The sequence below is a fragment of the Oncorhynchus tshawytscha genome, linkage group LG32 (genome assembly GCF_018296145.1).
Source record: "Oncorhynchus tshawytscha isolate Ot180627B linkage group LG32, Otsh_v2.0, whole genome shotgun sequence".
NCBI lineage: Eukaryota > Metazoa > Chordata > Actinopteri > Salmoniformes > Salmonidae > Oncorhynchus > Oncorhynchus tshawytscha.
Window position 1 is genome coordinate 4,201,302 of NC_056460.1, and position 21,121 is coordinate 4,222,422.

General features: G+C 41.3%; 1 protein-coding gene across 3 annotated transcripts in view; it reads left to right on the forward strand.

Annotated features, from left to right (window-relative positions):
• The window catches only part of LOC112230443 (kinesin light chain 1), a 34,941-nt gene extending 14,095 nt beyond the window's left edge, over positions 1-20,846 (forward strand). For 2 of the 3 annotated variants that reach the window (XM_024396759.2, XM_024396758.2), the window contains exons 8-16: positions 2,920-3,093; positions 3,678-3,777; positions 5,890-5,939; positions 6,612-6,667; positions 6,781-6,889; positions 7,197-7,313; positions 13,849-13,973; positions 18,555-18,618; positions 18,900-20,846. In XM_024396759.2, coding sequence (XP_024252527.1) covers positions 2,920-3,093; positions 3,678-3,777; positions 5,890-5,939; positions 6,612-6,667; positions 6,781-6,889; positions 7,197-7,313; positions 13,849-13,973; positions 18,555-18,618; positions 18,900-18,983 — 879 coding nt within the window. In that variant the 3' untranslated portion in view covers positions 18,984-20,846. Of the gene's footprint in view, positions 1-2,919; positions 3,094-3,677; positions 3,778-5,889; positions 5,940-6,611; positions 6,668-6,780; positions 6,890-7,196; positions 7,314-9,573; positions 9,913-13,848; positions 13,974-18,554; positions 18,619-18,899 lie in introns of those variants that run through there. The other variant, XM_024396760.2, reaches the window with a different exon arrangement.
• Positions 20,847-21,121: the final 275 nt, after the last annotated feature.

Genomic DNA, 21,121 nt, shown 5'->3' on the forward strand with positions numbered 1-21,121 from the left:
CAGCACAAAAGCATCCTGTGGTGTACTGCACTAGCATCAAAGAGTCCCCGCGATATGTAACGTTTCAGGGTAGTCAAGAACCAATACACACAGTCAGTCAGGAAAGCAAAGGCTAGCTTTTTCAAAGAGAAATGTGTATCCTGTAGTTCTAACTCCAAAAAGTCTATGGAGAATAAGAGCACCTCCTCCCAGCTGCCCACTGCACTGAGGCTAGGAAACACTGTCACCACCGATAAATCCACGATAATTGAGAATTTCAATAAGCATTTCTCTACGGCTGGCCATGCTTCCCTCCTGGCTACACCAACCCCGGCCAACAGCTCCGCAGCGACTTGCCCAAGCCTCCCCAGCTACTCCTTCATCCAGATAGCAGATGTTCTGAAAGAGCTGCAAAACCTGGACCCGTACAAATCAGCTGGGCTAGATAATCTGGACCCTCTTTCTAAAATGATCCGCCACCGTTGTTGCAAACGCTATTACTAGTCTGTTCAACCTCTCTTTCGTATCGCCCGATTCCTGAAGATTGGGAAGCTGCGCGGTCATCCCCCTCTTCAAAGGGGGTGACACTCTAGACCCAAACTGTTACAGACTTATATCCATCCTGCCCTACCTTTCTAAAGTCTTCGAAAGCCAAGTTAACAAACAGATCACTGACCATTTCAAATCCCATCGTACCTTCTCCGCTGTGCAATCCGCCATCAATAAAAGGACTGTGCAGCAGTCTTCATTAACCTGGCCAAGGCTTTCGACTCTGTCAATCCCCACATTCTTATCGGCAGACTCAACAGCCTTGGTTTCTCAAATTACTTCCTTGCCTGGTCCACCAACTACATCTCTGATAGAGTTCAGTGTGTCAAATCGGAGAGCCTGTTGTCCGGACCTCTGGCAGTCTCTATGGGAGTGCCACTGGGTTCAATTCTCAGTCTGGCTCTCTTCTCTGTATATATCAATGATGTCTCTCTTGCTGCAGGTGATTTGTTGATCCACCTCCTATGCAGATTACATGATTCTGTATACTTCTGGCCCTTCTTTGGACACTGTGTTAACAAACCTACAAACTAGCTTCAGTGCCATACAAAACTCCTTCCGTGGCTTCCAATTGCTCTTTAATGCTAGTGAAACTAAATGCATGCTTTTCAACCGATCGCTGCCCACAACCGCCTGCCCAACTAGCATCACTACTCTGGACGGTTCTGACTTAGAATATGTGGACAACTACAAATACCTAGGTGTCTGGCTAGACTGAACTCTCCTTCCAGACTCACATTAAGCATCAACCAATATAAAATTAAATCTAGAATCAGCTTCCTATTTCGCAACAAAGCCTCCTTCACTCACGCTGCCAAACATACCCTCGTGAAACTGACTAGCCTACCGATCCTTGACTTCGGCGATGTAATTTACACAATAGCCTCCAACACTCTACTCAGCAAATGGGATGTAGTCTATCACGGTGCCATCTGTTTTGTCACCAAAGCCCCATATACCACCCACCACTTCGACCTGTATGCTCTCGTCGGCTGGCCCTCGCTACATATTCGTCGCCAAACCCACTGGCTCCAAGTCATCTATAAGTCTTTGCTAGCTAAAGCTCCGCCTTATCTAAGCTCACTGGTCACCTTAGCAACACCCACCCGTAGCGCACGCTCCAGCAGGTATATCTCTCTGGTCATCCCCAAAGCCAACACCTCTTTGGCTGCCTTTCCTTCCAGTTCTCTGCTGCCAATGACTGGAACGAATTGCAATAATCGCTGAAGTTGGAGACTTCTATTTCCCTCACTAGCTTTAAGCATCAGCTCTCTGAGCAGCTTACCTATCGCTGCAGCTGTACACAGCCCATCTGTAAATGGCCCATCCAGCTACCTAACTCATCCCCATATTGTTTTTGTTTAATTTTTTTTGTTCTTGCACATCTACACATCTATCACTAGTGTTAATTTGCTAAATTGTAATTACTTTGCTACTATGGCCTATTTATTGCCTTACCTCCTTAAGCCATTTGCACACACTGTATATAGATTTTTCTGTTGTGTTATTGACTCTACTTTTGTCTATCCCACGTGTAACTTGTTTTTTGTCGCACTACTTTGCTTTATCTTAGCTAGGTCGAAGTTGCCTACCCGGTTAAATAAAAGTGGAAATATATATATATATATATATATATTTATTTATTTATTTATTTATTTATTTATTTATTTATTTGGGCTGCAATCTGAGGTACAATTAACTAATGTACTTATCCTCTGCAGCAGAGGTAACTCTGGGTCTTCCTTTCCTATAGCAGTCCTCATGAGAGCCAGTTTCATCATAGCGTTGGATGGTTTTTGCGACTGCGCTTGAAGAAACTTTCAAAGTTCTTGACATTTTCCGGCATTGACAGACCTACGTGTCTTAAAGTAATGATGGACTGTTGTTTCTCTTTGCTTATTTGAGCTCTTCTTGCCATAATATGGACTTTGGATCTTCTGTGTACCACCCCTACCTTGTCACAACACAACTGATTGGCTCAAACGCATTAAGAAGGAAAGAAATTCCACAAATTAACAAGGCACACCTGTTAATTGAAATGCATTTCAGGTGACAACCTCATGAAGCTGGTTGAGAGAATGCCAAGAGTGTGCAAAGCTGTCATCAAGGCAAAGGGTGGCTACTTTGAACAATCTAAAATATATTTTGATTTAACACTTTTTGGGTTACTATGTAATTCCATATGTTATTTCATAGTTTTGATGTCTTCACTATTATTCTGCAATGTAGAAAATAGGGAAAATAAAGAAAAACCCTGGAATGAGTAGGTGTCCACTTTTGTCTGAGACTTTATACAGTACATCTTAAAAAATGAGTTGCGTTGCCGTCTTTGATTATTTGGCTGCACCTCAACTCGTGTTTGATGCTTCTGTCCTCTCGCCTCCCATATAGGTGCTGGGCAAGGACCATCCTGATGTGGCCAAGCAGCTGAACAACCTGGCCCTGCTGTGTCAGAACCAGGGCAAGTACGAAGAGGTGGAGTACTACTACTGCCGTGCCCTGGAGATCTACGAGCGCAGGCTGGGCCCTGATGACCCCAACGTGGCCAAGACCAAGAACAACCTGGTGAGGGGGCTGCCTGGCTTTTGACTGCCGTTCTTGACTACTGCTGCTCGTGGGTGAATAACTCTGTCTGCTGGTTTTCTCTTTCATCTGACACTAATTGCACAGAAGTGCCGACACCTGATTTCTCAGGTCTAAATAAGAACAAAAACCTGTAGACACTAAGGCCCTATGACACCGGTGTCAAAATCATTCCACAGAGGGGCCATGTGTCTGGGGGATTTCGCTCCTCCCTTGCACTTGATTGATGAACTAACTCCCCACACCTACTTGTCTAGGGCTTAATAAAAATATTTTAGAACGACACTAGGCCTTCCGTGGATTGAGTTTGACAACCCTGTCCTATGAGAACCAAAGTTGCTCATCCTTGCCGTAGCTCTTTGATCCTGTTATGCTTGTATTTATATTGGTGGGTAGACTAAACAAGATGGTGCAGGGAATGAACTTTGTTTCCTTTTAAATCTCATTAACTGTGATGGTTGTTGCTTTGTGTAGATGGAACCTGGTTCAGTGATTTGCATTGTGCATACTTTTAGTTCAAAGGTGAAATGTCTGAACTCTCTGAGCCTTTTCCTCTCGTCTCCCAGGCTTCGTGTTACTTGAAGCAGGGGAAGTACAAGGAGGCGGAAATCCTTTACAAAGAGATTCTCACCCAAGCTCACGAGAAGGAATTTGGATCCGTGGATGGTGAGCAAACTAGTCCAAAACTCGAAAGGGCCACAACAAACACTTGGGGGTAGTAGTCACTTTGCCTCCTTATTTGCAAACCTTTTTTTCAATCTGTTCTTCGTCTACTCAAAGATACAGTACGTTCTAGTGTTTCTTTTACATGAATTCAAAGTCTTGGGTTTCTAGAATGAACAATCGAGCGCTGGACTGTACTGACCACAGACATACAGTCAGTCTGTGGATCTGACATTTGTAGAACACTTTATTTCACACGTAGCATTTTGTACTGGCAAACTAGCTAACTGATTTGTCCAATTTTGCCATCAATTATCAGGATGAGTTATGACGCCCCAGTTAATGACAACGTAGTTGACAAGTCGACTTGAAGTGTAAGGGTTCATTGCTAATGAGAACAGTCAACATTTGACTTGAAGTGTAGGGTTCAACCACTTCTAGAATAGTGCAGGCTTAGAGCAGACTGATTTAAGAGCTGTTCAATAAATACTTCAAAATAATGTTTTACTTTCTAGATCATAAAGAAAACAACTGGTTACGAGGAGTATAGAGTATTTGAAATAAATGTTTAGTAGATTTAGTAGACGTAAAGATTTAGAATATTTGAAGGGCTAGCTGGCTAGCTAACAGGTTTTGTTAAATTCCTCAATTGAAAGAAGTATTTGGAAGAAAAAAAAGAATGGACTTCTTCCCATATTGAATGTATTGGGAACTTGAACATTTTTCCTATTTTCTAGCATTTGCTAGTTGTTTCTGAATGCTCAATTGAATGATCTTTTTCATTTGAGGTGTTATGGATGATCAAAGTGCCATTAAAGGTTTTCTTGACCTTTCACTCTAAATGCCATGTCACATTGTAGGATAATCACTGGGTATGTGCATATGATACACAACAATGAAGGTGAGTGGAACATTGATGGGGGGTTTTTCCCAGAGTGAAACATTTCTGAAACCAAAACTAAATCCAACTTGGTTTTGCTTATTATATGCTTATTATATTGCCCAGCATTTAATTATTTATTACCAGTTGCGATATAAAGAATGTGAACAAAGATATTTAAGTCTCGGTTTTTGTTCGTTTTGTGTTGCTTGTTTTTGTGTTGTGTAAAATTCCATACTTTTTTGATATTTTTCATGATTTTTATAATAGTGACACACATGTTTCATTGTATTTTTGGGTTCATCTGTCATGACGTCTCTTACTTCACCAACTTTCTTTAGAAATCCCTTCTTGAAGTAGTCTTGACACAATGCCTTCGTAACACTGTTATAGAATCACATACATGGCCACTTACTACAGCCAACCTTTTCTTCTAACTACGAGCATAATACTTCTGATGTCGCTGTAAAGAAAACAAAGGTTGGTTATTATACACCGTCAAACTATTTGTTTTGATAAGCAGGATGTCTTTATTATGATTAGTGTTATTCAGGCTTTACATGCCATATTTCAAGTAAGCTTCCACATCCTTTTCATTTCTCATGTATTTTTCTTTACTGTGCTTCCGTTGTCTTCCATGTTATGTTGAGTTTGTATTGACTGTTTCTGACATTGACAATATTCTTTTAGATTTTATTTTGAATGATTTCTAACTTTTTTTTTTTATGTCATTAAATATGCTTCGTTTTATTTTTGATCCATAATTAAATTAAATGCTTTCATCAAAGTTCTCTCAAGATTTAACATGTGAAATGATGGGTTGACTTTATTTTCACATTTCCTTTTCCATATTCTCAATAAATTTGAGACATAATTGTGACCATGTCTCTCTTGACTTTCTTACTATGCCAATATATAATACACGGTTAATTAACAAATAGGTCTCAATTGATTATGTGAGGGGGTGGGGATGAATTTGAGGGATTATCAGAACTCTGGTCTCAGGTTGAAACCGAGTTTAAAAAATCTCAAACCATTACTGAGATTGAGAGGTTGCGATAGGATCTTGTCTCACGAAAGAAAGGAACCAAGTTTAAATAATGTTGCCTAAATGTCGGCACGGTGCAGGTGTCTACATCTATATGCTACCGTTTTGCTAAAATGCCTGTCTGTTACTGGTTGAGGATGTTTTTGCCAGCATACAGCACACTTCTCTTTCTCCTCTGTCTCTGCAGCTGAGAACAAGCCCATCTGGGTGCATGCCGAGGAGCGGGAGGAGTGCAAGGTGAGTCTATGTAAAGTGTGTGTGTGTGAGAGCGAGCACAGGCATGTGGCAGGGGTGCCCATTTTTACAAGGAGTGCCTATTTTGTTTACTTGTCAATACTGTCTGGTCCCGTGTTCCTGATTTGGTAGAGCATGGTGCTTGAAACACCGGGGTTGTGGGTTTGATTCCCATGGGGGACCAGTAAGAAACATTGAAATGTATGTGCTCACTGTTGTAAGTTGCTTTGGATAAGAGTGTCTGCTAAATGTCAAAAATGAAGGGGGGGGATGCTTGTTTTGTGTAGGCTCAGCGATATGACACCATACACATCGAGGCAGCAACATCCCGCTAACTGAAATCAGCAGCAACAAAAAGCTCTTACCAAACACGCCTCAAGGGAGGGTGCACATTGCTAACAGTCAATAGTGGTGGTCTGGACAGATTTAAATTCTGTTTTCTCTACCGAGATGTTGTCCCAGCTGTGTTTGATGTCAAATATCTGAGTCAATCGGAAGTGACTTTTTGGAGAATGAGGGGTTTCCCTTTTTGTGACGTGCATTTTTGTGCTCCTCTCTCCCCCTCTATCCTCTCTTCCCCATCCCCCTCTATCCTCTCTTCCCCCTCCCCTCTATCCTCTCTTCCCCCTCCCCTCTATCCTCTCTTCCCCCTCCCCTCTTTCCTTGTATCACCAGAGCAAAGACGGCTATGGAGATTATGGCGGCTGGTATAAGAATTGCAAGGTGAACAGGTAAGAAGTCCACTTATAGACTTGTTAGAACTACCGAAGTAAAGGAATGGTACTGATTGGCATCTCTAGTCACTGCAGTGATTTTTGAAGTGAACTTGGTGTGTGTCCATCAGCCCCACTGTCAACACCACTCTGCGTAATCTGGGAGCTCTGTATCGCCGGCAAGGCAAGATGGAGGCCGCTGAGACCCTGGAGGAGTGTGCCTTGAGGTCCCGAAAACAGGTCAGCTTCTCTCACATTTTATAAAAAAACACACGTTCAAGCTTAAATCCAAACTTGTGTATATTCAGTTATGGAAATGCTTGAACTGAAGGCAGACATCCACAGGGACTTTAGGACCTATTGCTGCATATTTGTTATTAGTGTTTCACATCTGTATATTCATGGACTATTTTGCTTGATTGTGTGTTTGTGACTGCATGGTTTAAAGATTTTACCAATCAGTTGCACCAATTACTTTCAATAATAATGTTAGATCAAAAGGTGAAATGATATTGCAAAATTGAACGGATTTGTGTGTTTTGTTCAGGGTGTGGTGGAGCTGCAGAGAGACGGAGACAGGAGGAGGAGCAGGGAGAGTCTGAGCAGCGTAAAATATGAGAGCGCCTCCGAAGCGGGGGAGGACGGCAGCGTGGACTGGAATGGGGTGAGTGCACTGCACAGACACGCACACCTAAGACTTAAAATATTATTTAGGAAGGCATAGAGTGCAAATGTAGTGTAAAATATACACTATATATACAAAAGGATGTGTATACCCCTTCAAATTATTGTATTCAGCTATTTCGGCTTCACCCATTGCTGACAAGTGTTTAAAATCAGCCATGCAATCTCCATCGAAAAACATTGGCAGTAGGAGGGCCTTACTGAAGAGCTCCGTGACTTTCGACGTGGCACCTTCATAGGATGCCACCTTTCCAACAAGTCACTTAATCAAATGTCTGCCCTGCTAGAGCTGCCCCGCTCAACTGTAAGTGTTGTTATTGTGAAGTGGAAACGTCTAGGAGCAGCAACGGCTCAGCGCTAGGCAACACAAGCTCACGGAACGGGACCGCTGAAGAGCATAAAAAATATTTTTAAAAGTCTGTCCTCGGGTTGCATCACTCACTAACGAGTTCCGCACACAAGCCTAAGCTCATCATGCGCAATGCCAAGCGTCGGCTGGAGTGGTGTAAAGGGCGCCACCATTGGACTCTCCAGCAGTGGAAATGTGTTCTCTGGAGTCATAAATCACACTTCATCATCTGGGCAGTCTGACGAATTAACCTTGGGTTGGTGGATGCTATGGGGACCTCTGCCTGCCCCAATGCATAGAGCCAACTGTAAAGTTAGGTGGAGGAGGAATAATGGTCTGGGGCTGCTTTTCATGGTTTGGGCTAAGCCCCTTAGTTCCAGTGATGGGAATCTTAACGCTACAGAATACAATGACATTTTAGATGGTTCTGTGCTTCCAACTTTGTGGCAACAGTTTAGGGAAGGCCCTTTCCTGTTTCAGCATGACAATGCACAAAGCGGAGTCCATACAGAAATGGTTTTTTGAGATCGGTGTGGAAGAACTTGACTGGCCTGCACAGAGCCCTGACCTCAACCCCATCAAACACCTTCGGGATGAATTGGAACGCTGACTGTGGGCCTAATCGCCCAACATTAATGCTCAACCTTACTAATGCTCTTGTGGCTGAATGGAGGCATGTCCCTACAGCAATGTTCCAACATCTAGTGGAGGCTGTTATAGCAGCAAAGCGGGGACCAACTCAATAGAAGTGCCCATGATTTTGGAATGAGATGCTCATGTAGTGTATTTCTAACATAGATTTGGTACTTTGCCAGCAACTTGTCAATCCAGAAGACATATTAATAATAACTTATCTTCTAATCACATCTTTATATATTATACTGGGTTTAATATATACTAGGTATACCTGAGACTGGCCATGTGAAAGCTATAATCCCTTATTGATGTGACTTGTTAAATCCACTTCAATCAGTGTAGATGAAGGGGAGGTGACAGGTTGAGGGATTTTTAAGCCGAGACAATTGAGACATGGAATGTGTCATTGAGGGTGAATGGGCAAGACAAAAAATGCCTTTGAACGGGGTATGTTAGTAGGTGCCAGGCGCATCGGTTTGTGTCAAAACCCAGCAGCGTTGCAGTTCTTTTCACTTTCAACAGTTTCCTGTGTGTATCAAGAATGGTCCACCACCCAAAGGACATCCAGCCAACTTGACAAGCTTGTGGGAAGCATTAGAGTCAACGTGGGCCAGCACCCCTGCGGAACGCTTTCGACACCTTGTAGAGTGCGTGCCTAGACGAATTGAGGCTGTTCAATATTAGGAAGGTGTTCCTAATGTTTGGTATACTTGGTGTATAATGGTTTCTAACCAGTTTTAAAGCCGATTCTCCACAGCCCTGGTCCCCAACTGTAGATGGCTAGGAGCACGCTGCATTGCAGGGTGAGCAGACTGCTAAGGTGCCCCTAGAGTCACACTGCGGTTCACACTGATGTCATTAGCTGACTGCGTTCAGTGCAGCGTAGCGAAGACTACAAAAGCGTTCTTCTCTAAACCTTTTCAAATGTGATATAATTGTCAGACAGTGTAGGGCCACAAATGATTGTCTTCTACTTTTTCATTCTTTATGGCAAATGTGCAGTCATTTGATAAAGATGGTTTAATATTGGTCATAAAATAATGTTCTAAGCTTTGATCTTTTAATCTTGCTATATTCCTCTCTTGAAGGGTGTGTTAACCTTGTGTTTTTCTGCCTGTTTTTGTCTCATCTTTCTCTTTTCTGCTGTATGTCTCTTTCTCCCCGTTCTGGTTCTCTCTCTCTCCACAATTTCTCTTGTCTGTCTCTTTCGCTCTCCACTGTTCTTGTTCTCTTCTCTCTTTCCGTCCTCCATTAGGCCTAAATCAGCAGGATGACCTTCCTCCGCCTCACTCTCCTCAACCAATCAAGCCAATCGAATCAAAATGGATGTCTCTTGTCATTTCCTCTGTGTGAAGCCTCTTCTAATCTTTCATGGAGGACTCCTCCTTCATCCCCACAAAACTGATTATCCCGTTTAACTCCCAATCTTTCTCTTCCCATCCTTTCGGGGTCTCTCACTCCCACGCATGTTCTCCATCTTCTTGCGTTTTCCACACTCTGCCCCTCTTCTCCTGGTCTCTTGCCCTCTTGCGTTTTCCACTCTCTGCCCTCTTCTCCTGGTCTCTTGCCTCTTCCTCTTGCATTTTCCATCCCTCTCTCTAGCTCTGCCCCTCTTCTCTCTGGTCTCACATTTTCAGCCTTTCTCTTCCTTTTCCACTCTCTGCCCTCTTCTCCTGGTCTCTTGCCCTCTTCCTCTTGCGTTTTCTTTATCCCTCTCTCTCTAGCTCTCTCGTTCATGCCCACTCATTTCTCTCATCATGCTGCATCACATTTTCAGCCTTTCTCTTCCTCTATCCCTGTCTCTCCCTTTCTCTTCCTCTATCCCCGACTCTCCCTTTCTCTTCCTCTATCCCCGACTCTCCCTTTCTCTTCCTCTATCCCCGACTCTCCCTTTCTCTTCCTCTATCCCCGACTCTCCCTTTCTCTTCCTCTATCCCCGACTCTCCCTTTCTCTTCCTCTATCCCCGACTCTCCCTTTCTCTTCCTCTATCCCTGTCTCTCTCCTTTCTCTTCCTCTATCCCCGACTCTCTTCCTCTATTCCCGACTCTCCCTTTCTCTTCCTCTATCCCCGACTCTCCCTTTCTCTTCCTCTATCCCCGACTCTCCCTTTCTCTTCCTCGATCCCCTTCTCTTCTCCCCTTCGATCCCCGACTCTCCTTTTCCTCGATCCCCGTCTCTCCCCTCGATCCCCGATCCCCTCGATCCCCGACTCTCCCTTTCTCTTCCTCGATCCCCGACTCTCCCTTTCTTCTCGATCCCCGTCTCTCCCTTTCTCTTCCTCGATCCCCGACTCTCCCCCGACTCTCCCTTTCTCGATCCCCGTCTCTCCCTTTCTCTTCCTCGATCCCCGACTCTCCCTTTCTCTTCCTCGATCCCCGTCTCTCCCTTTCTCTTCCTCGATCCCCGACTCTCCCTTTCTTTCCTCGATCCCCGACTCTCCCTTTCTCTTCCTCGATCCCCGTCTCTCCCTTTCTCTTGCTGTGTCATCACTTGTATAGTATGTATGATATTCTAACCAATAAGAGATGGTGGCACCAGAGTCCAACTGAACACTGGAAACTTGACTATCAAAGCTTTGGTTGTTTGATTTTTCTCTTTTTTTCTGTTCTTCTTGTATTCAAATATGATTGCTTTTCCATTGATCTTCATATTTCCACTAAGCACAGTCACACAGTTAGAACGGCATCAAGTATTGGTCCACTACCAAATGAGACCAGTCAGAATTTTTCTCGTTTTGTTATCGCTAAAATATTATTGGCCACTGAAGAGCAACCAGCTAGAGTAGTGCTTTTTATTTCGCTGCTGCCAGCTTTTTGTCCTGATATTTGACCAGGATTGATCTACCTTGGTGCCTTTTTTATGTTCACTAATTTTGTTAACTTGCAACCTGTTTTAAGTGTGACCATGACCCTTGTAAATTATTTATGCGTACTGTTGTGTTATATAGGAGCAAATGTAAGACAATTTAAAAAATGTATATCGTGACGCTATTATGATTCCAAGTCACGTCGCCACTTAAAAGCACCTTTTGAGTTTACACATCGATTACTTATGGTTTATTGAGATTAGTGTATCTGTCTCCTGTTTTTATTTAGTTTACTTTTTAAATAATGTCTTATATAGGATAGTGTTTATCATAATGTTTATTTATCTTTGCATTGTCCCTCTAAGCAATGTATTATTATTATAATATAGCCATAAGGTTAGTAATGATGGTGTCTGTGCCTGACTATGGTATTGACGTTTTAAAGAGGAACAGCTTGCTAACTGTAGAATCAGTGTCTTTGATTTGAATGGCATTGAGCAAATTGCTTTCTCCAAAGCCATAGCTTGGGGAAAGAAATGCTTTCTCTAGTTATGCTCCAAGCCAGAGAATCTTGTTTCATATTTTGAAGTAGCCATTGGAAAAGGGACACAAACACCAGAGACACACAAACACACACATTAATGTACACTGCTGCACAAAGTTGTTGTATTTGATTTTGTAAGCTTCTGAGTGGCATTTGGTGAGGTCACTTATTTGGTTTTAGCTTGATGGTCCTCTTGTTGTTCCTCACACAGCTTTCACTCTTGTTATCGTCTCATCTTTAAAGCCTACTTTACCCTGCTATGACGTAAGGCAGTCATAACAGCTTATGTTAGTTTATAACACCTATGAACAGCCATGGCGCACATGAAACGACCAAGGTTAGCTGTCTTGTCAGCCAACAATATAGTTACCTTGAACACAGTGACATGTGACCTAGCTGGCTGCTCATAAGATATATGTTATGAATTGACATCAGATTTTATGAATGCTCCTGATGACAACATTGCTATGCTTAAAGATCGGCTTTAGATTGGGGATTTAGGTGTGATCATTGTGAGGCCTCGTTTAACAGTTATGTTACCTGAATGTAAAGATTTTTCAAACCGCTCTGTAGCTTGAAATGTGCTCATTGTTGTCCACTAACTGTTCCCAGTTTTTATTTTATATTTCCCATGTTTCAGTCAGTTTCCCTCATTTCTAAACTATAGTATCTTTATATGATGTATTTTAGGCTGAATAAGTGTAGTACTAGTAACTAACATAGCTAGCCAGTCGTTTCAGCATTAGCCAACACCACCAAATTGAAGTTGCCGGTATGCCATGTAGTTACTCTTTAAGAACTTTAACTATTATATAATAACTGTATCACAATCAGTGCAGGTATATACTAGTACATCAGTACATTTACAGATAATGTTATAAAGTGCATGTGCTAAACCAAAACAGATGCTGTACTATGAGACTATTACTTCAATTAGCTCATGTGTAGTTAAAGGTAATTACACTTGATACCATATGAAAATGCAATTCCATGTAACTGTGGCATTTTGGTATCTCGGTGGAAAGAGACGGCTCCAATGTTGCTAACCGAATTTAAAAAAATAAATAATAATAAACGGTAATAGTGGAGCTAGCCAATGCTGAAACACACTGGCTGTCCGGCTGGTTGGCCTATGTAGTGGAGCAATTTAGCTATGTCACACTATTTCATTGGTCTGTCTGTAGAATGCTCTCCATGACTAATACTCCTGTCTTAGCATCCCTTTGTTGCATTGTGATGAATGTGTCTCTAAACCTTGTTTGACATTGACTGAAAATAAAGACTTTCATTTTGGGCTTTTCTTTGGCTGGCTGCTTGTGTAAACCAACCTGAGGGGGAACCGCACATCCAATATGAGCTCTCCCTCTCTTTATCTCCCCCCTCTGGAGTCCATTGACCTAGTTTCACAACCCGGAAGTTCTGGTGCATGAAAGCTTCACTGCAGTACTAAAATGTAGTACACAGCAATAGGCTGCAGATTTAATCCATTTACATTTCACCCCCTTCTACCTGAAGTGTGCACTTAGTGTTTAAGTCCCTAAGTACTGAAGGTTTGCTTCAGTTGTGGTAGGGCATGAAAGACTAGTTTCTCAAAGCAGAGCATTTCTACAGCTTTATCCTATTCATACATTTTTGTTTGAAATTCATTATCTTCGACATACTGTAAATTCCCCTACTGGAGAAGTACTGATTTTGAAATAATGCCCTTGACTATGCATTAGCGAGTGCAGGGTTAGGTTCGGTTGCTTCTCGTCTGCTGCCTTCATTTGCACTGGTCTGAAAAATACTGAACAGTATAAAACCATAAGGTGGATACAAATTTGTGGACTTGATTTTAGTCTTTCAGTACTAACCCTAACCCATCATAGCAGATGAAGGAAAGGAGACATGGTGAGTATGAGTAAGCCACTTTACTAGATTGTTGACACACCCCTGAAGAGCCCTTAGGTCTGCAGGCTTTTGTTCTAGGTCAGCACAAACAACCCTAATTGGGTATTGTAAAGGAAGTTTCAGGATGGCAGCCGAGATTTATTCCGGATGCTTTTTGGACACAATTTGTCAGAGCAATCTGGTATGTTTGGGCTGGAGTGGGAAATAATGTGCACACCTCCTGGGATCCATCAGGAATGGATTGGGAGACTTGAGTTTCCAGGACTGTCTGACCCTGGTGTTGTTTCAGGATGGCAGTGGGGCCCTGAGGAGAGCAGGGTCGATGGGGAGGCTCCGGGATGTCTTACGGCGAAGCAGTGAGATGCTGGTGAAGAAACTACAGGGGAACGGTCCCCCCGACCCACGCAACCTCCAGTAAGAGAGAGAAACATGCGCAAACACACAGTGCTTATTGAGTCCTCACACCCCATGCACAGTTATAACATTTTGCTGGCTTAAAGGTACAATATGTAATACTTCTTCATTCAAATGGCTCTAAATGCCCATAATAAAGTGGCAAGGATCAGAGAATAAAATGCTTTGAAGATTACATGATAACTTCAGACCCCAGTGTTGCGCCTCTGGCAACTGCTATTATAACAGTGTTCGAGTACGATTTTGCTGTAAAATTTGGCCTGTGTGCTCTCACATAAGATGCGTGGCCACTTGCCTTTCAAAGGATCCAAGACCCATCTCACAATAGCAGTTCCTTGGAGTTTGCAAAACAGCATTGACACTTGGATTGAAACCGGTGCTATGGTCCGATGACATGAAATAGAGCTCTTTGGCCACACACATTTGGCATCGAAAAACGAATGTGGTGTCCGCAACATACGCTGACACCACATCCAAGTATATCTGACCAAATTATGAAAGACGAGTAATTTTGCATTCTGTAAAGTGAGCGTGAAAGAGGTGAGAAAATAATTTGTGTCTAACAACAATGAAAAGCCACTGGGGTCTGACAACATGGATGGAAAATGACTGAGGATAATAGTGGATGATATTGCCACTCCTATTTGCCATATCTTCAGTCTAAGCCTACTAGAATGTGTGTGTGCTCCCAGGCTTGGAGGGAAGCAAAGGTCATTCTGCTACCCAAGAATAGTAAAACCCCCTTTACTGGCTGAAATAGCTGACCAATCAGCCTGTTACCAATCCTGAGTAAACTTTTGGAGAATTTTTTTTTTTTGACCAGATACAATGCTATTTTACAGTAATCAAATTGACTACAAACTTTCAGCATGCATATATGGGAAGAATATTCAACAAGCACAACACTTACAAAAATGACTGATGATTGGCTTAGAGAAATTGATAAGATTGTGGGGGCTGTTTTGTTAGACTTCAGTACGGCTTTTGACATTATTGATCATAGTCTGTGTTATGGCTTTACACCCCCTGCTATATTGTGCATAAAGAGTTATTTGTCTAATAGAACAGAGGGTGTTCTTTAATGGAAGTTTTTCCATCATAATCCAGGTAGAATCAGGAATTCCCCAGGGCAGCTGTCTAGGCCAATTTACTTTTTTCAATCTTTACTAATGACATGCCACTGGCTTTAACACTTAACAAAGAGTTGCAGTTAGTTTCGGAGTAGGTGGGTGGCAAGGAATAAGTTAGTAAAAGCATTGTATTTGGGACAAATAATTGACTAAACCCAGAACCTTAGCATAGTCTTGTAATAAATAATGTGGAAATTGAGCAAGTTGAGGTGACTAAACTGCTTGGCGTAACCCTGGATTGTAAACTGTCATGGTCAAAACATATTGATATAACAGTAGCTAAGAGGAGAAGTATATCAAGAATAAAGCACTGCTCTGCCTTAACAGCACTATCAACCAGGCAGGTCCTATAGGACCTGGTTTTGTTGCCCCTGGACTACTGTAAAGTTGTGTGGTCAGGTGCAACAGAAAAGGACTTAGGAAAGTTGCAATTGGCTCAGAACAGGGCAGCACGGCTGGCCCTTGGATGTACACTGGGAGCTAATATTAATAATATGAATGTCAATCTGTTTTTATGAGAGGTGACATGTTGAATGCACCAAGTTGTCTGTTTGAAATGCTGGCGCACAGCTCGGACACCAAAGCATACCCCACAAGATAGGCCACGAGGTCTCTTCACAGTCCCCAAGTCCAGAACAGACTATGCGAGGCACACAGTACTACGTAGAGCCATGACTACATGGAACTCTATTCCACATCAAGTAACTGATGTAAGCAGTAAAATTAGATTTAAAAAACAGATAAAAAATACACCTTATGGAACAGAGGGGACTGTGAAGCAACACAAACCGTATGCACTGGCACATGTATACATACACACGATAACATGCGCACTATACACACACATAGACATGGATTTAGTACTGTAGATATGTAGTAATGATGGAGTAGGGGCCTGAGTCCACACAGTGTGTTGTGAAATCTGTGAATGTATTATGGTTCAAATTGTATGAACTGCCTTAATTTTGCTGGACCCCAGGAAGAGTAGCTGCTGCCTTGGCACCAGCTAATGGGGATCCATAATAAATACAAATACCTACTGTAGAATATGGTGGGGGGCTTTGATGTTATGGGGTTATTTTGCTTCCACTGGTCCTGGGGCCCTTAACGTCAACGGCGGCTTCAAAGCCTTTCATTGGCCATGACATAGCATCAGCAATCCAGGGTTTATATACATCATTGGTTGAACCCTCACTGCAGGAACAATGAATAATAGTGGAAGCCTCATCCATGCCCAGTTTTTGCAGTGTGTAAATTTAAGTAATGAATAATATGAAATGCTCAGAGACCAGGTTGGGTTAGGCACAGAGGTGGTTAGTGCCAGATCGCCTGTTTTTACACGCTGAAATAGCCAACTAACGTACGTTGGACACTTGCGCCACTTGAAAATAAAGCGCCTTAGTTTGTCTTCTTTGCATAATGTTATCATGGACAATATTTTCTTTCCAACAACCAATCAACAACTGAAAGTTGGCATTGGTTGACTGACAGTGGCTGGAAATACAATTAGATTTCTAAAGTAAGCAAATAGTTAGCCAACATTATACTACATCTAAAGTAATTCTGAAGTCAAGGTTTTGTCTGTCAAAGATTGAATAGAAACTGCTGTATTTTTGTGAGCTATTGTTAGAATTGCTAGGTTTTTATGACTATAGTTGCTAGCTAATGTGGAAACACATCCATGTCTAAAGTAAATTTGACGCCATTATGATGAAGTGGTTTCCTACTAATTTTTTGTATAGTTTTAGTTATGTGTTCACACTCCCAAGCCACTATAGTTAAGTGATTATGGACATTATAGGTCAGAGCCATGGTTGAGTGGTAAATCACATGTACAAATCTCCCTGCTTGAGACCAGGGTTCAATCCCCGCATTCGTATATCCCAATATTTCTCCCACCTGCCTGTATCCCAATCTGATTTCCATCATGAACTTTAGTACCAGGACATTTTAGCCAAAAACCTGGTTGACTCTGCCAGGAGGCTGAAACTTGGCCGCAAGTGGATCTTCTAGCAAGACAATAACCCCAAGCACACATCAAAATCCACAAAGAAATTGTTAATTGACCGTTATTAAAAAGAATTGCAATGGCCATATGAGTCCCCGGACCCCAATGAAAGCCTGTGGTTTGAATTGAAGAGGGCAGTCCATTAGTGCAGACAAAGGACATCAAGGTTCTGGACAGGTTCTGTATGGAGGAATGGTCTAAGGTCCCTCCCATTGTGTTCGCCAATCTCATAAAACATTTTAGAAAAAGGCTGTGTCGTTATCTTCGCAAGGAGAGGGTGCTGGAGTGTTAAAAACAGGGGTGCCAATATATGTGACCCCTGTCTTTTATCGATTTTGTATTTATTTATTACTTGTTGAACAAAATCTCTCTTTCTCTGAGCAATTGTATTAGTATAAAATACTATAATTAAAACAAAAATATATATTGCTCAGTATTTGTATTATTATATACATGTTTTGCTGATCTTTATCAGGGTGCCAATAATTTTGGACCTGACTACAATACTTTCTATCTGGTTTTAGACATTCAATTAGGGATGACCAGTTTGGATATTCTGGACTGTTACCAATATCCATTTATTTTATTTTATGGCCTTCTGAACCATTATAGCACAGATAGAAGATGCACCCAAGTTGCTATGTTCATAAGGCTATTAAGAGAAATTGTGAAATGACTTAAATATGGGAAATGTTTAAAAATATATATTTGCATAACAAATTGACTCAGGAAATGAGGTGCTTTGGAGGCTGAATTGGGCGTTAAATGCCAAAATAGCCCGTGTCAAAACGTGATTCATTTCAGTACAATGTTTCTCTATCTGATTTCCATATGGTCTCAATAGTGTCAGAATACCCTGGTCTAAAAAATAGATATATTTAGATTACAATATTCACACATTGGAGATTTTTTTAAACAAGTACCTAAAAAAAGTATTTATCCCCTTTCCACTCCAATCTTCACTTCTTAAATGGTGTTTCTGCAACTTCAGCACCAAGTCAGACACTACATTTTTGGTTACGGATAATGCTGCAGTTTTTTTTCCCCCCCCCCCAGCTATTGTCTTCCTCTTAATTAGGACCACCAACCCAACACTTCTGTACAAGGTTTAGTTGAAGATAAATAGCACGAAAAATAATCTTAAATGTACTGTTATATTAATGATTAATCTCACATTAATGATTCATCTCACAGCTCTGCTATTCTGAGCAGATATTCAGTAACGGTGTTACTGAATCATAATATGAAATGCACCTGACAAAATGTGTAAACAAATGAAAATGTTGTGACATTCATTTGACACACAAATTCACACAACATGATACGCTATTCCTTCTTGGTCCAGTACCCGTCAGTAGCCTCACCCACACACTTGCCGAAGACATTTCATATACATTTGCTTGAGACCCACTCCAATGAAAATGCTTTGTTATTCCGTTGCAGTATGAAACGAGCTGCCTCTCTGAACTATTTGAACAAGAGCAGTGACGACGACGACTCCTTTCAGGTAACACGTCTCCTAGTGGATATACCGTTATTCATACTTCTTGCTTAGTTTGCGTTATGGCCTTGTAGCCACTTATCCAATGCCTGCTGGATAGTTCACCTTAGTTCACCCAGGACCAAGATACCTGTTCTAAAAACACCCCCATCATTCTCTCTTCAGAATCGAGTTTAGCAATAAAGCATGACCTTGTGTTTGTTGTTTTATTTCTAGCTGTGTTTCTTTCATTCTCTCTCTCTCTCTGTCTCTCTCCCTCATGTCTCTCTGCCTCTTTCTCTCTACAGAGTCCAGCAGGTGATAGGAGGCTAAGGCAGAGCAGGAACCTGAGTTCCAGTACTGTTGATCTCTACAGTGGAACTGGAAACTGAACACACACACTCCCAAAAGTTTTTCCAAATATGATCTTGTTTAATTTTCACTTGTGCCATTCTAAACCTACATTTTGTAGTTTCCATTCCTACATTTAAACACTGTTTAATGTTATTGCTGCTTTGTAGACTTTCTGTAGAATTCAAAAAAATATATTGTAAAAATGTGCTTGGTTGTAAATGTCATTGATATATTGTGAGATTAGACAGCGAGAATCCTTACTGCTTGGATTGGTTTGATACAAATCCCCTTAAGGTGCAATCAGACACTCAGGGCTGTGTGTTGTGGACCAAGCATGGTCTCCATGTGAAGCTAGTTATTAGCTATTATTCACTATACCTGCAGATTCTGAAGGCATGGTGGGTCAGTACTCTTCCAAATCAGAGAGGATTATTATTTTTAAGAGCTGTCCAATTCTTTTTACACTGGTTTCTCCCCTTTCCATAACCATGAAGATACTCGGTACTGTAGTTAAATAGTGATTAAGTCATGAAGATGGTATTCATGAATATAGAATAAAAATATATCTGCGATTTAAAGGGGTACCTCACCTAATAAAAATGTACACGAAGAAAATAGTTGATGGAACCAGATATTTCTTGTTTATATAGCTACTACAGCTTAGCCTTGAGCATTGTTGAGTGTAAAACAATTTAAGTGGTGCTAGGACTCCTGTTTTGCTTGTTTCAAATTACTTATTTTTTTCATTAGTTAGGGTGTTCCTCAGAGATTTTCAAGTAAAGCCATATGAGCACAAATAACTCTGGGGGGCAGCTACTGAAATTAACCTAAATCTAAGTACTTACTCAGTAAAGGCCAAATGCCATGATGTAATTATCATTTTTAGGTTAGATGGTAACCACATATTGACCTGGTTATTTTACATTTCTTCAGCCACTGTATAAGAAACATATACAGTAATTATTTATCTCAGGGTCTGGGATTGAGTGTTTCCCAAAGCTATACTTTCCAATGCTGTATCAATTCATGCAATACACTCTTCGAACAAAGGGTTCTTCGGGTGTCACCATAGAAGAAACCTTTTTGGTTCCTGGTAGAACTCTTTTGGGTTCCATGTAGAACCTTCTGTGTAAAGGGTTTTACATGGAACTCAGAAGGGTTCTACTTGGAACCAAAAGGGGTTCTTGAAAGGTTTCTCGTGTGGGGACAACCAAAGAACCCTTTTAGGTTCTAGATAGCACCTTTTTTTTCTACGTGTGTAACTAAGCCATGTCTTCCCTGGTCTTGATCTGTTTGTGCTCTTTCCCACAGTCTAGCCTCACAGCATAATGGTCATGTTTGGCATGATAGCACAAACAGACTGGCACAGGCTAAGGCTAACTTTCTATGGATGTCAAAATGTTCCAATGTTGAAGAGGGGAGGCTCATTTTCTCTATAGCTTTTCCTCCCTAAGAACGTTGGAGAGACACAAAGGAAAACATTTGTTTTCATTCAGCCATGCAAGAGATGCGTTCCATTAGATCTATTTACCAGTTGTAGCACAGATATTAAATTATATAATGAAAAATGATTATAATCATGTTTTATTGAGTTTATGAATCAGTCATATGAATGTAGTATTGCACTAAAAAGATCATTAGGCTTGAATTGTGAATATATTTTAATATTTGTTTAAATATGACTAAGATTTATAAAGTTTCACTTCGGTGCTATATGTGTTAATATATATGTAGATCAGAAGGTTTTTCATATTCAGATGACTCAATGTTTAAAGGGTCTTTTAGTGGTGTAAAACTGAATGTTAACCATTTTCAGGTTATGATATTCTTCTCATGCAATCATTTTCAGTCAGAATTCCTTAATTGAATGTAATAAACCCTTAATAAAATAGCTAATATCATGTCCTGGTATTGATTGTTATTACTAACCTTTTGGTAGCCTTTGATGACTGTGGACATAATGTAGGCACAATGCTGTATGCCTATGTATGCCTATGCATAACTGCAACAACAAACAGTAATTTCAGTGCTGGGTAATCATAGCAAGCCATCAGCAGGTGTCTTGAGAAAATGGCTCAAACTATAACTTATCAAGGGGCATCACCTTTCTAATCATGGAAATAGAATGTAACAGATTAGAACAAGAACAGCATATTGAATAGAATGAACAAAATAG